This window comes from Colius striatus, chromosome 15, assembly GCF_028858725.1.
Source record: "Colius striatus isolate bColStr4 chromosome 15, bColStr4.1.hap1, whole genome shotgun sequence".
NCBI lineage: Eukaryota > Metazoa > Chordata > Aves > Coliiformes > Coliidae > Colius > Colius striatus.
Genome location: NC_084773.1, coordinates 14,568,583 through 14,584,254, shown reverse-complemented (window position 1 = coordinate 14,584,254; position 15,672 = coordinate 14,568,583). Strand labels below are relative to the sequence as shown.

Here is a 15,672-nt window from a genome sequence, read left to right as displayed (position 1 = left end):
CAGCAATGCCAAAAATCAGGGAAAGCAATCAGGGTTTATCCTGGTGATAAACCAAGGCTGCTGTCTTTCGTGCAAGCAGCCTGCCTTTCCTGTTAACGGTGAACTCCTCCTTTCTCTCTCATCCACAAAGAGGCACACAGCACAGATGACTGCAGTGAAGAAAGTTAATGCGTGAATCTGTCTTTACTTATCATACTTCCATGTAGAAGCTGAGGATTAAAAATAACCTAAAGCTCTTCTCATACTGAAAATGTGATTGCCTTGGTGGGTTTCTCTACATCAGTGTTTCTCACTTTTGATCCTAAAGCCCCTTTGAGGATTGCTTCTTTAAGGCAGAATAAAAATAAAGAATGGTACACAATGCGACAACAGAGGCAAATTATCCAATATCCTTCATTTTCATTGACACAATTACATTGCAATTTAATGGCATGATATTCAGTGGCCTGATCTGGATGACCTTGTCTGCTTCAGCCATAAATTATAAACCAAAATGAAACTAGAACATTTATTTTTGTGAATCTTCTTCTGGGTAGCTTATGTTCTGTTTTGTAGTTTTCATTTTCTTAAAACCAATAGGAACTTCTGCTCTTCCTAAAAGAAACTGTTCCCACTTGGGAAGAGATTCTTTTATTGATGCCCAATAGAGAGTCTGAGAAAGATACAAGAAAAAAATAAACTTCATTGCAAAATCTGTCAGGCTGTTTAAAAACAATATAGACATGCAATGCATTATTAAATCTTGGCTCACGAGTGAAATAATTCAGAAAAGAACAAGGTACTTATACAGGAAATTTCAAACCTCTTGTACGACACAAAATACCAGCATGGAAAGATTTCACTCTGTAGCGTGAACTGTGAAGTGACTGAATGTGCCCTCTTGTGGTAAGCAACAGATTAGTTTACACTCTACTTTATACAGTACTTTTAAAACAATATTTTCTGTGACAATAAATTTTTCCAAGAGCAGCTTTTACACTTAAGGACGTACGTTAGTGGAACTTAATTTTGAAGACGGGAAAAAATTTTACTGTTACAAACCAAAAGTGCTGTGTAAATTGGTTTTCCTAGAAAAGTTTGCAGTAATGTAGTTCAAAATATTTAAGTACCATTTTAGACACGACAAATCACTGATGAAATAATCGGCTCCAGGATTTGGATCACAAACAAGTACATTTTTAAAAAGCTGTAAACTTCTGTGCTCTAGGAAAACCACTGCGGATTATCCAACCCTTTATCTGTGTTATCCTGTACTTCTGGGTAAGAAATTGAACTTTGGTAATCTGTGGAATGAACACACCATTCCTTATTTCTGTGTTGGTACCCTAAGGATAATTTTCTTCAAAATCCTACAAACAAGTGCCATGTATAATTTCCCCCCTCCCACAAAATGATGTGACCAAAGAGCTGTTTCAGCCACTTTAATCCATCTAGCCAATGTCAGTATTTTCAGGCATTGATGTCCATTCAGAAAAAAGTACTTTTCTAGCAGAAAACATTCACAGCACGTATGTACTGAGCCTTTTCTTCTTGAGTTGTTTAAGTATATAACGCAGAAGATGAGTATCACAAAACTGAACATCTCCCTGCAGAGCATTAGATTCCTGGCTAATCATTTTGATCCTTACATGTAACTCAGATATAACTATGGCTCTTGCAGATTTACAAAAATATTTTCTTCAACAGATTTACTCAAAGAATCTTTTTTGACAAGCATATGTGCTGTCACACAAAACTACTCCAACTTAGCAAGCTGGGGATCCATTATAGCCATAACTTTCAAAGTATATTAATACAGACACATATATGGCTGAGTGAAATATGCTCAGAAGTGTTTTGGAACAAAGCATGCACAAGAATTTTGTACCATGAAAGAAAGTTTTCTTTTTCCATTATTTATAGCACTCTTCTCTAGAAGTATAAAAAAGGCTGAAACAGGATTTTCTCCTTCAAATAGTAACTTTGCTCTCTCTCAAATTCAACTGCTGCTGCAGGGTGCAGAGATCTCTGCAGCCATAATTGCTCTGCATTCACCTATCTGTGTGGACATCTGACATAGGATAGAGGGAGAAACAGTCCCTGCAATTGATCCAAACAACTTTGGAGGTGCCTTGAAAGTCCCCAAAGAGTGTAAAACTACTTCTGAGCAGTCAAAAGAGGTTTAATAGTAGTAGCTTGGCATCATTCAAGATGTACAGGTATGTAGGAAAAAATGCACCCAGTTGCCTAAAAATCTCTAAAAACCAATTAAAAAAAATAATTGAAAAGGCACACTGAGTGTCCACCCTGTCACAGCAACAGAAGCGGGTTGTTTACAGAATGTAATGACTGACATAACCTTTTAACAGTAAACCAGAACAAGAAGTGATGTCTCTCAACTGAGTAATAGCCTAAGCACGATGACATCTGCCCAGACCCTGTGATGCACAATATACCCTTCTTCACAGGCCGACAGCAGTAAAAGTTCTGACAGTACCCTAGTGCACAAACTAGCAGGGGACAGTCTGTGCTGCTACGCCTGTGGAAACTCAGCCACTATATAATGAAGAACCCACAAACCACTGGTGCAAGAAGCACAAGTGGGAACCGGACTCTGTGGCTTTGCGGTTAAGATGTTTTGTTTGCACCAGGAAGAGCTGTGCTCCAGTTTGTGTTTCCAGGACTGCTTCTGCTCTCAGCATCCAGTCATCATTGCATAACACTGATTAAACAGCCCTCAGACTAGGGAACTCAACTTGTTATGCTCTTTCGGGATAATATTTAGGTCTCGGGGTAACTTCTTGTTTGAAATTTATATCTTTAAAATAATGTTTACAGATAGAGTAAAAGTAAAGTAAAAAAGTAAAGAAGGAGTGTTCCTGCTATAGCAGCTACAGAAGTAGTTTTTAGTAGGCTCCCACACAAACATGAAATAACTCATAGAAGTGAAAATTTCTCCGTTCATGGCGATAAACTGCTGACCCTGAAATGTAAAGATGACATTGTGTGGCAAATAGAAAATGGGATGACCATCTAAACCAAACTAAACTCTGACATAAATAAACACTGCAATCTTCTGATATCCACAATATTCATTTTTATCTTTGACTTCATTTTAAAATAGAAGTTAGTACAGATCTGAAAGCTGCTAAGTATTTCCACTAGAATGCTCCAGAATCTAGGGACCTTGCCCCAGAGTTTAGGTTCAGCTTGCTACACAGTACACAGGCCTTTGGCTATACCAGTCACTGGATTTTAAAATCAATTATTTTCACTTTAAGAACATGCTTTGGGGAGAAAAAAGGCAAAATATTTGGTAAACAGCAAATGAAAAGATAGAGTTCTATGACTTACTTCTAACTTAACAGTATCAGGATGTGGAAGTAAATATACTCTTTCTTGCAGCTTTTTTTCTGCTGCTTCTATATCCTAAAACACAGGCAAAATACATTTTAAAAACAAACTGTGAATTTTAAAAGGAAAATGCACATTCACATCATGACATTTACATTCACTAAATAAATCCATTGAAGCTAAACAGCATTCAAATAATAACAGTGAAGCTGAAATCTTTCTGTTTAGTCATTCTGATATCGAACTTGAACTAGTAAGTCTAACATCCTACAGTTTCTAGATATGTTTGCTGTCTATTTTTTTGATGCAAGAATACATTTTGTGACCACGTAAGGCTGTTGCTGTTAAACACTGTCATTCTCTCTGGACATGAGGGTAAATCACAGTTAATTCTGTCCTACAAAACTTAAGAAAATACAGGGGAACAGAATGGTTTTCTCTGTGCTGCATGAAGACTGAAGTATGTGTTCTAGCTACTGTAACTGTAAAGTAACTAGGCAAATTATGTGCAAGATCTTTACTCCTCAAGACAAAGATGACTTGCTAATATGCATGCATAACATGTGCACAAAAATGTAGAGCTGCAGCAAGCTGTTCACCAGACAAACTTGGATGACAATGCACCTCACATAGCTTTCTTACCAAAAAAAAAAATCAGTATTTGGGTTTCTCCTTGTCCAGTGGGTACATGCTGGATTCACAAAGGCCCGAATACATGTTTAAATAAAGCAACAATGAAAATACAACAGCGACAAACAAATCAAAACATCCCCCTGAACTAACTGCCCTCCCTCTTTAAAGTTCTGACCCATTCTTGTGGGCTTAGTTCCATACCCAAACATTGAAGAGATTGAGTGGTGGGCAGATGAAGAGAGACAGAAAGGGACGTGGGAGTGGGGTGTGAAGAAGCCAAAGCTGAACAGAGTGGAGGGGGAAAGAAAGTATAGCAGATGGCAGAGTTGGGAGCAGAGAGCGGGTGTGAAGAGTACAACAGAAAAACTAAATGAGAGAGGAAATTCCCCAAAGGGACTTCCCAAATATTCACCACCACTGCTGCTGAAAAGAAGAGTGAGATTCTGGAGAAGCATATCCACAAGAGAGACCAAACATGATTTCTCATATCGAATAATAGCCAATCTGAATACATCAATAAGTACACAGTGGTTGACTCAAGTTTCACTTGAAAAATGACTCAAATTCAGTAGAGTATGATTAATAAAATCCAAACCGAGCATTACTGTTTGTTGAAGTTCAATTGTGATACACATTCAATGTATAGTTCACCTTATTTAATGCTCATCTTGTTTTATTTCATTACTTTCTTTTACAGCAGGACTGCATTGTCTTGAACATAATTACAAACCTTGTCCAAGCAAAACTGTTCTCCCTCTTCTATGGCAAAGTGCATACCCTTACAGGAAGCTAAAGGATGTCTGAGAAAGAGCAAACTCAGTCTCAGATTTATCCAAATCCTCAGAAACAGCAAAGTCTGCCCCTTGTTAAGTGAGAAAAGACTAACAGCGGATGAGCAAAGATAGAAGCCATTTCAAGTCACAACGTCAGAATATAACAGAGGACAAGACAGATTTAAGTAACCTAAGCAAGGAATGTCTCTGTTTCCTGTACTTAGAACAGATACACCACTAATAGCACCAAGCGAAGCCTCTATCAGTATGGCTCAGATCAAGTCCAGAGAAATTAACACCATAGTGAAAAGAAGAATCAACCAGAAACATTCACTTCCATAGGATTTTCCTCCTTTCAGATTCCTTCTTCCTAATTCCTGTAGGAACTTCATAGGAAGGAAGAATCAAGATCATTATTTCTTTCTATACTCAGCTAACTCATTGGAATGTTTATGGTGCCAGGAAATTTGTGTCTGTCGGGCAAGAAAGGAGACAGTAGTTGTGCATATACGTTTAGTAGAGAAGGTCACTTTGGCATAGCCTAGATATTGGATGTGTCTTTTCGTTGCTCACTCTAGTTGGCTTGTTGTGCAGTCTATTGTCATTCAGAATACTGATTTAATGACAGATAGTGAAAGAAATTTTTGCTGGAAGGTGTAGTATGCTTTGGAAAAATAACTGGAACTACTGAAAGATTAGATGGCACTTCTTGTGTGTCTACACAATTGGTGAGCTTTGTATGAAAAAGAAATCCCCATCATCATTATAAAAATAAATACAACAGCAGCATAAACTCATTTGGAAAAAAAGCAGCAAACCTAGTATGTCACAGGAGGGAAAAAAAGAGAGCATCTTACAATGTTGCCCCTAAAACCACAAGGATTGGAACAAAAACAATTCAAGACCCTTCCCCAGAGGTAAAATGGAATGCATGACACATGCATCACTTTTAGGGGACCAAATTCAGCTGTCACTTATTTTGATATGTCTGGCAGAATCCCACTTCAATAATTCTAGAATTACATGCCCATGAAAGAAAGCAAATTTGGTCTAAATTACCTTCCCAATATTAATTACTACATAGCATATTCTTTATTTCGTATTTCATGTTATAAGCTGCTGCACAGCAAGATATAGTTCTAAACACAAAAATATTACTGACACACAAATGTCACTAACTAGATCATAAATACTAGTCTAATTTCTGCTTTTATTATGACAACATTATATAAGTACCAAATGATACAGATTTCCCTAATCTGCAGTCTCCCTCTAAAGACATTAAGGAAAATACTCTGATAATTATGCTAAAATGCTGAACAAGTGCTTATAATGTTAACATTTCAATTAAAAAAAATGTTTAGTTCCTTGCTTCCTACTGATTAGAAAATAAATTAATTTTGAAATGCTTTCCTGTGCATAAATATCAACCAGCACACAGAAAGAAAAATGCCTTTTGCTATGATCACATACTGAAAACAACTGATTTTGCTTACATGGAGAAAACCAGAAATGCAAATAAAAAAATAACACTTCATCATGTCCATGTATTTTTGAGTAGGCCAAATCAACAACTCTCCACATGGTAACTGTGAAATGTACAGTGCCTGGTATCAGGAACAATATTCTGAAGCTGGCACATTAATCAGTCTTGTTTTCAAGCTTCTCATATATTATTCTGCAGAGATTTTTTTTTTTCCTGTTTTCTTCTGTTATCAGAAAGCATCTGCAGGAGTGCATGCCTGTTAAAACTAGTACAAATTAATAGATTTAAACTGATTTATGCTACTTTATCCTGCAACAGAATTTGTTTTGATACATATGTTTTTGCTTTTTTTCCGTACAAACACCAACATTTTTGACACTTGAAAGGAACAATTTTGAGGATGTGACAGAAGATGGCAAATATCTGTTTAACTGCACAAATATTTACACTCTGTATATGTCTGAGCTATTGTTAACATTTCCAATACAACAAGCTTTCAGCATGCAGAAATGCACCCTGCATTTATGATGTTTGCCTGTATAAATAAATTGAGAATACATGTATAAAATACCAGTCATTGATTAAAAATATGTTTATGAAATAAAAATCTATTATAAAATACATATGGAAAATAGGAGCCAAAATAGCTGAAATTACTAAACCAATGGTGCATGACCCAGGGAAAAAGATAAACAAATCATCCACTTCTTCTCAGCCTCCCACTGAAGCATCACTGAAGGATCTACTCAGTACAGAGTGGTTTGATTGCCCCAGCTCAGAATGCACCAGTTTACCAGAGTCCAAGGTGAAAAAAAATCTTCCTTATCACAGACTAGTTAAGAAGGCATCCCCGATCAACTCTTCTGCTTTGTCTGCCATTCCCTAAATACAACTTCCATTTAAATACAAAGTGGGCCTGCAACAGAGTTATACCCACCTGAAATGTGAACATTTTAAATCTTAACCAGGCTCTGCATGAAGAAACATTTTCAGTGACACAAATTAAGACTGTAATTTCCTAGAGTAAAAGTTACTGTTTCAGTAAACACAATATATTCAATATGGACCTTTAATAATTAAGAGTATAATGAAAATGTATGACAGGTATGATTTTCTACTGTTTCCTGAACAACAAACATTTTTCAAATGCTTTTTCATGTCAGTGGTCAAGTGCAATCCCTTGGAACACACATGCCTAGGCTAAGGGTTCCAGAAGAAGTTTTAGCAATGCAGTCCCTGCCATCAAATAGATATTTTTAACTGCCAATTCTGCCAATGTCTGCTGAATTTGCCTAGGAAACACAAATCTCACCTAAATATGACAACAGGTAAGTAGAACAGCAATTATGATTATTAACAGTGTCACCACTAGAAACACTACACATTGCTTTTACAGACTTGCAAGTAAGATTCTTGATGTCACACTACAACTCTTTAAAGGAAAACATTAAATTGAGAATTTCTTCCACAACTTCACACAGCCATAGTGGGAGAATAGTTCCTACCCTGGAATAAAAGCATCATAGTCTTGTCAGCCCCTATATCTAAACATACCCCTGTAACTTGAATCCAAGCACTGTGAGTCTTGTCAGACTCTAAGTTCTCTCAGGCAGATATGTAATAGCATGTGTTGCATCTCTACATTTACTTAAAAAAAGAAAAAATAAGAAGATAGTAGCAGCTGCCACCACGAGGCTCATATAAGAAGGGCATGGGAAATAGGTAGTGATGCCATCAGATAACAAAGACTTGTCATTTAATACTTTTGGTCAAGTTCCAGAAGGAGGAAGTGTACATAGGAGAATTCAAATGGTAACTATAGAGCAAACACTTTTTAAATTCTCCAAGCTACATAATCATGACATTTCAGTGCGGTTCCTGGTAGTTGCAGAAACTTACATTTAAAAGTGCTGCATTCCTTTTACGAGCTGCATAAGCTGCTTGAGTTTGCCATGTCTTTTTAGTCTTTTTGTCTCCTAGATAAGTCTCCATCTGCTGTAGCAGCTCTGATCTCTGAGACAGTCTACAAAGGAAAACATTTTGCTAAGTGGGTAGAACATTTTGCTCAGGAGCTAGAAAATAACCTTTTTACCTTACCCAGTTTTCTCAAAACTATGGGGCTAATTAAGCCGGCTGTAGGGTGGGTGTGCTGGGGGAGGGAAAAGGTACAGGCAGGCACCACCTGCTGTGCTTGTATGAAGCTATAATGTTGCAACCAGCAGTCCTCATATGCTAAGGTGCTTAGAAGCACCCCATCTCCCAGAAGAGGAAAGACAGGGTGGGCTGGGGTGACTTGATCAGTGCTACTCTTGCTCACTGGCAAGTCCTAGTTGTTATAAGAAAAGCAGATTTTTCTGAATCATGACTGTACTTGCTTCACAATCTGAGTTTACAGGGCAACGAAGAAGTAATTCTGTAACTGAGGCGTAGAGAGAGATAATTCAATTATCTTCCCAAATAGGAATTTAACAAGAGGTTAATAATGGAGATGTAAACCAATCCAACCATGGGAAGTCAAAAACCTCACCAACTGAAATACCCTTCACTGCCAGCACGGATGCCAATTCCAGCAGTTCCTGAAGGAAGACTGCCACCTCCTGGAACACCAAGCCCTTGCTGAAACACCACTGTGCTGGTACTGAGCTGGGATTCACTGTCCCACGGGATACTTATTGCAGCGAGGGAGGCCTGACAAGATTACAACACCAACTGCTGCGAGGCAGGCCACAGCCCTGAAAGTTACTTACATCTCTTCATGCCTTCTAGCAAGGTGAGCCTCCTGAGACAAATAGGATGACATTTTCAATTGGTTGCCCTGGTTTTGTCACTCTATAAAAGGAAAACCAACAGAAATTAAAATCTTTTACAGAAATACATGAACATACATCCTTTAGCATTAACAATTCCACGTTAAAAAAGTTGCACTCAGGGTATTTATGTATCAGTTATCTACAGAAAATCTGCTATAAGGCACTGTTACATTATGCTTTTAACACATGCACACTACTAATGTTCACAATGGGCTTTATGAAAATCCTACTGTATTCTAATAATTTATTAAAGAAATAAAATTGACTTTAAAGTTTCAGATTTAGCATCAAGTATTCTCAAGTTTCAGACTCGCAACTTCATATGCAAACTATGTGCTTGCATAACTTGTGTTATTGTTTAGTGATTTCTGGCTTTTGTCATTTTACTCTGAACATGAAGTTATTTTTGTAAATGTCATTTATAACTACTCTCACAGATACCGTGCCCTGTTCACAGGAATCTATGTTTAACTGCATAACTATAGTTTAACTACTAAACCAGTTTAATTTTTAAGTGCTTGAAAAACTAAGTGAAAACTTCTTGGGCTCAGCTTTTCAGTACTGTAACACAGTTCCTGATGGACACAGCTTAAACTGTTTACATCTTACAGGGTTTTCTTCAGATGTGAAGGTCAGCTGCATACTGCATGCAGATCAAGATCTTATACCACTTTTCAGAAGTCTAATATATTTTTGACCTCAGCAGTGAGTGCATTGTGGTCACATTAAGTAAAATGAAAGAAAATAAAATCATATGTTCACAATGTTTTAAGCTTGGGAGAACTCAGAGGTCTCATCAAGGAGGAGAACATTACAAAAGGCCTCCTGTCAAGCAACTTGCACGTGACTTTGAGGCAAGTTATTCACACACACTTCAGCAGAGGCCGTTTTATAGGGATATGTTTCATCACACTCTAAAATCCACTCCTACGCAACTGGCCTTTTGTTCGTGTTTCCCCTTCGTTTAATAAGGGGCACATCCTTTCTCTGCCCTCTCCCTCAGCTGGGGAGCTTCATGCTGTTTGCGAGACCGGGCAAGACGTCTGCTCATCAGGCAATGCCTTTACTGACAACGGAGAAAACTAGAGCATACTGAGCGCAGCCTGATGTGCCTCCTTCCCTCAGGAGAGCCTGGCTTTCAAACACCAGCCAGAAACCAGCGCCTGGTGTGAGCATCCTCCGGCCCGCGGCAGCACGGGGCAGTGGCTTCACAAGCAGCTTCGCTGGGCGGCTGCCAAGGCGTGAGGTGAGGCTAGCCGGGCTAGGCGGCTGCGCGCAGGCCTCCCGCGGCTGCTCAGCCCCTGGCTGGCCGTGAGCCCCGCGGCAGCGGCAGCAGCCCGCGGAGATCGGCGCCGCCGCCTCAGCTCGGCGCCGCTGGAAAAGGAAGGAGAGCAGCGGCCACACAGCCCGCAGCAGCCGCCCTTAGCCCTACCATTGGGAAGGGGGGGGGGGTGTGTAGGAAAGCATCTACGGGCGCATCGGAATGTTCCATTCTGTAAGATGAAGGGAGGCGAAATCAGGATATAAAAATAAATAAATACAGACACCTAGTTTACCTTTAGCCTCTCTGGCTTCGAAAAGGAAAGCAACCACCCATCATGGTCTCCGCGACGTCTTAAACATCCCCCCCCCCAATCACCGCTGTCATGGAGACGGCCGGAAAGGTGGAGCCTAACCGTAGGCACTGATTGGTCCCGTCGCGCCTCGGTAGGCGGGATCGGGTGAAGTAGGGATCCGCCTTCGCCACTGTGATTGGAGGAGCCGGAGGACTCAGAGCCCAATCACTGCCGGCGGGCGGGCGCAGGTGGGGCCGGCCGCGAGCACTGGCCGTTAGGGCTGAGGGCGTGTCTCGCGCCCGGCTGTGGCGGGCAATGGCGGGCGGCCGCCGGGTGGTCCGAGAGCCGCGGCAGAGCAGCAGTGTTCCAGACTCTGTCCGCGGTGAAACCCATCGCTTGAACCACCTCCGTCCCCCACGCACACGAGAGTGGGCAGTAATGAACTTTTGGGGCATTGCAGCCCAAGTACACACAGGAAGAGTGAATGTGTTCCGAGTCATAGAATCTCAGAATCAGTCACACAATGGTGGCGGTTGGAAGGGACCTCCAGACATCATCCAGCCCAATCCCCTGCTAAAGGAAGTTCCTTTTCATCAGGGGGCACAGGAACGTGTCCAGGTGGGTTTGGAAACCTCCCGAGAAGGAGCCTCCACACCCTCCCTGGACAGCCTGTGCCAGGGCTCCCTCACCTCAACAGCAAAGACGTTTTCCCTTGTGTTTTAGCGGAACTTTTTGTGTTACAGCTTACATCCATTACCCCTAGTTATTCACTGCACGCTACAGAAAAAAGTGTCATCCCATCCTCCTGACATACACCCATTTGGTACTTAGAAGTGTTAATGAGGTCTCCCCTTGGTGGTCTCCCAGCTGAACAGCTCCGGGTCCTGCAGCTTTCCCTTGTAAGAAAGATGTTCAGGCTCCCTGATCATCTTGGTAGCCCTCGGCTGGACTCTCTCCAGAGATTCCCTGAGTGACAATGAGTTGTTGGTGAGGGTTAGCACTGCCTGTCCTTGCTCCTTCAAGACTCTCACTTGTCCCCAAGCCTTCCTGTTCTCCAGGGAGGTAGATTTTAAGGCAATTGCTACTTTTGTGCACAGGACACATTTTTGGCATGGGAAGTGTGCTGTGAATGACAGCCGGGCTCTCCACAGATGTTTCTAAACCCTGTGGTGTGGTCTTGCCCTCTTTGAGAACAGAATTTCTTCCAGGCCACAAAGCTGAAGATTACTGAGGCTAGCTCTTGTCCTTTATAGCCAAACTTGGATCAAAATGTACTTTTAAGAAAAGCAGAATGAATCCACTTTTTGTGCGTGCGTGTGTGAATGTTTTGTTCTTTGCAGAAAACATAAACCAAACCTGGCCAAATACAACTGAAGGTTCCTTTTTCTTCATTGTTGCTTGATATATTTCCACACATTTACAGCTGCAGGGTGATTTGTGAAAGCTGCTCTGAAAACGCTTGTCTTCCTTCTTTTCTTTCAAAACATTCTCTGATCCTAGTGTTTAAAATGCCTCATCATGAGCCTTTCTTACTGTTGATCAGAAGATTTTTCTTGTGATTCTTCAGCTCTTTATCTTTTCTAATTTTTTCTCCATTCTCTGATTTTATATTTCTGCAACAAATTCATAGTAATTCACTTCATGTCATAGAATGAAATAGTTCCTTAATGTACTTGTCACTTACTCCTGCCTTTGCAGCAGCCAGGATAAATAGTACTTAAAATCATATTTTTAATTTCTCTCTCTCTCTTTTTTTTCCCCCCCACCACTGTGATTTAAGGACAAGACTTTCCAAGAAATGGTATGGAGAAATAGGAGTCTTTCCTCATTTCTAATGGTGGAAAGCTAATGGTTACAGTCTCACTAAATTTAACGGGAAACTTAAGCGCTTTGCATATTCTACTTTGAGCTACACCAGTTCTCTGTAATGGTGGTGATCTTTCTTTCTTGTAGGGTTTAATGTATTTCAGAAAGAACAGGGACAAATTGAAGTTGAGTTTACATAAACCATTATATGTGCCATTGGTGGAGAGAATGCAAAGACCATTTTAGTTAAGCTACAGATACTATCAGTTGTTCAGTGTTACGGAAACAGAGACGGGATGGAACCTATAATTTCTTAATGACTGCTTTATGTGACAGTGGATGAAACCTACTATAAGTTCATAGCTAATGAGCTATAAACTTTGCATTTATTTTTTCTGTATTAATGTTCTTCTTCTCATTAAAGAGCAACCAAACCTACCTCAGTTCCCAATTTGTCAAGAATATAAACTTTAAGCTTAGTTTAAAACAAAAGAAATTGTTAGTAACAGCCAGAAATTTCCAATATTGACCTGTTTTGGATAGGTGGTTCCTCAAATCTACAAAATGCCCACAATAAAATTAATTGCAGAAATGGAGCTTTATAGATAGATAGATAGAAATATAGACTGATTCTCTTGCATACTTAATGCACTGGCACCTAATTGTTGCATGATATATTGTTATATATGTGTCATGGCTTGTGGTGTCTCTGTGTGCCCTGCTGCCATTTCCACTTATTATGTACCTCTTGCAGGGAAAAAACCCTCATTTAATAGTTTTAATAAAAAGCTTCTTTTTTTGTTCCTCCCAGAAACTGCATCTTCATTAGATATTTCTGCCTTTCTGTGAATTTATTGTTGGATCAGTGGAAAAAAATGTGAGAAACTCCGTACCTGCAGGTGAGACCCTGGGATCTGTATTTTCTGCCTGATTGTGCCAATATGACTGAGTGTACACAACAGCAGAGTAGTGTCCCTGTTGCTGGGTTGCAGTCTACAGTGGAAGTGTTCTGTATGAGATTGTGTACCCTGTAACTGCCTAAATAGGGATTAAAGGCTTGCTTTTAGCACTGAAACGTGGGCATTATGACCTTAAGTTTTCCTTAAACCTGCAATTTGGTTTTACTCTTGAAGTTTTCTGAGTGAAATTGAATTGTAACACTAGGTGGCACTTAAACACAGCTAACAAAGACTTTTCTCTCTTGCAACACACAAAACCAAATTCTGTTCTAACATGCAGTTAATTATATCCTCAAAATGATGTCTTGGATTGATATTACTAAACAAACATGTATAAAATGTAATTACAGACAAGTGAAATAAATACTGTAGGCTTATAATTGCAAGATATGTTTTTTTGCTTGTAATATGCTACACACCTGTGCATAGTTTATATAGCTAGTATTTTATTTTGTCATTTTTACTAACATTTAGAATGGTGCGATTTAGCTTTATATGCTTTTATTTACTGGTACCAATGTTTGCCATATGTCAGGGTTTTTGTAAACGGAATGTTTTTATATATTGGGTTTCAGAACAGGAGTATTTCAAAGGGAAAACAGTAAGAAAGGAGGTTTTTATACAAAACTGTTTCAAAACTTTTTAAGAAATGTATATATTTTAAGGTGTTTTTTTCCTAATTGCTTTGCTTTCCTCTTCTTCCTTGACTTATTTTTTGGAGGTGCACCTCTATTGCTATGGTAACTTAATATCCACTTGGAGGTCCAAAGTTTATCTGTTCACTAAGTGATACCATTGGTAAGATGTACTAGGCCTACAGGACAGTATAAGAGCCATGAAATCCCATCAGAGCAGCTTGTGGCCATCACCTTGGCTTCTGGCTGGTTTTCCTATCAATCAACTGCAGAAGTGATCAGCAGCATTTCATTTGACTGTATAAGCCCCGTGCGAAGCTGCTTTAAGTTACAATAAGCTAAAAAGGCAAAGGCCTGCAGGAAATTTCCTCCCAGTGCAGGAGGAAGCTAATAAAGCATCAAACCTAGAAAGGGCATCAATCAACTTCTAATTCCTCTTTTCCCTCACATTCAGATATTTAGGGAGTTTCTCTTAGCCTTACTGCTGGCAGGACCCATACCGTTCTCTGTTCAGGGTCACAACTGCTTGTCTTGGCTGTGGCAGTAAGATTAGAGATAAGGCTCATCAATGGTGGGACAGCCCAACACCACATTGCTCCTGTATTTGCATTTTATTATGTGGCAGCTGAAGTTGTGTATCTGGTATGGGAAAGACTGGTAGACATGTGGATGACACGCTTTACTGAAAAACTTGCCAATGCATTGCAGTGTGCTTAGACAAACTCATGTGACCCATCTGTACATGCTTGTTGGAATTGCCCCAGACATCAGGAAACCTGTTTCAGGTGAACTAGAACCCAAAGAACAGATCAGTGTGCACTGAGCACCCATCAGCCAGTACAGAAATAATTGTCCAAACAAGAGTTGGAAGAGCTATGGTAAGAGGAAGAACTGACAACTGTCAGCGTGAGGGCACAGAGAGAGTAGAACTCCAAATGGTTTGTGTGCCCATGAAAGAGCAGCATAAAACCATGGGTCAGCCCAGGCCAGATGGTCTAACATCAAAGACAAAAATAATGGTTGTGTTCAAAAGACCTAAGGAGGAGAATATTTTGTATATGCTTCAAGATAAAGAGGGCAAAGGTAAGAAAATCAGTGCTCAGCTGAAAATTATCTGGTTTAGGTGGGGTTTTTGGGTTTTTTTGAGAAAGATCATTTTGGGTTCTGAAACAATCTTTCCAGGTAATAGTAGACATAGCTGTGAAATCTAAATGAGCCTAGGCAATACTTGAGACAGTTTACTGATACACCCATTCAGTATTGTCATGGGATACATGCCCTAACAGGTGCTTTTCCTCAGTCATTTCTATGGCAGAGCTACTTATTTTTGAAGATTTCAAGAAAATAGTTTGGCCCTTGGGTAATAATATTAAGCTGTCCCTTTAAAAAACAAAAATCTGCAGGCCTTGACTGACTTCTACAGAAGTACAGGTAGTGGAATGTTCTACAAGTAATTATAAAAACTATTTACAGTAATTAGCTTGAATCTAATTGCTTCTCAGCACGTCAGGATAGTAAATTACAGCTTTATTTCAAACAACTCCTGTTGTCTGTTTTCCCTGAACTGACACAGGAAACTCAATACAAACAAACACTTAGGGAACCACCATTCTCAGTCCTGTTTGAAGTACCTGGCGTGGGGATGCTCAGCTTTCATCTCACTAGCAGCACTTCACTTACC

General features: G+C 39.8%; 1 protein-coding gene across 1 annotated transcript; it reads right to left on the bottom strand.

The window, feature by feature from the left end:
- Positions 1 to 410: 410 nt before the first annotated feature.
- CEP15 (centrosomal protein 15) lies at positions 411 to 10,681 on the bottom strand. The gene is made up of 5 exons (XM_062007942.1): positions 10,592 to 10,681; positions 8,973 to 9,054; positions 8,125 to 8,248; positions 3,334 to 3,408; positions 411 to 652 (listed from the first exon to the last, which is right to left on the bottom strand). Exons 2-5 carry the CDS (start codon positions 9,023 to 9,025, stop codon positions 509 to 511), a joined length of 396 nt encoding a protein of 131 aa, XP_061863926.1. The 5' UTR covers positions 9,026 to 9,054; positions 10,592 to 10,681; the 3' UTR covers positions 411 to 508.
- Positions 10,682 to 15,672: the final 4,991 nt, after the last annotated feature.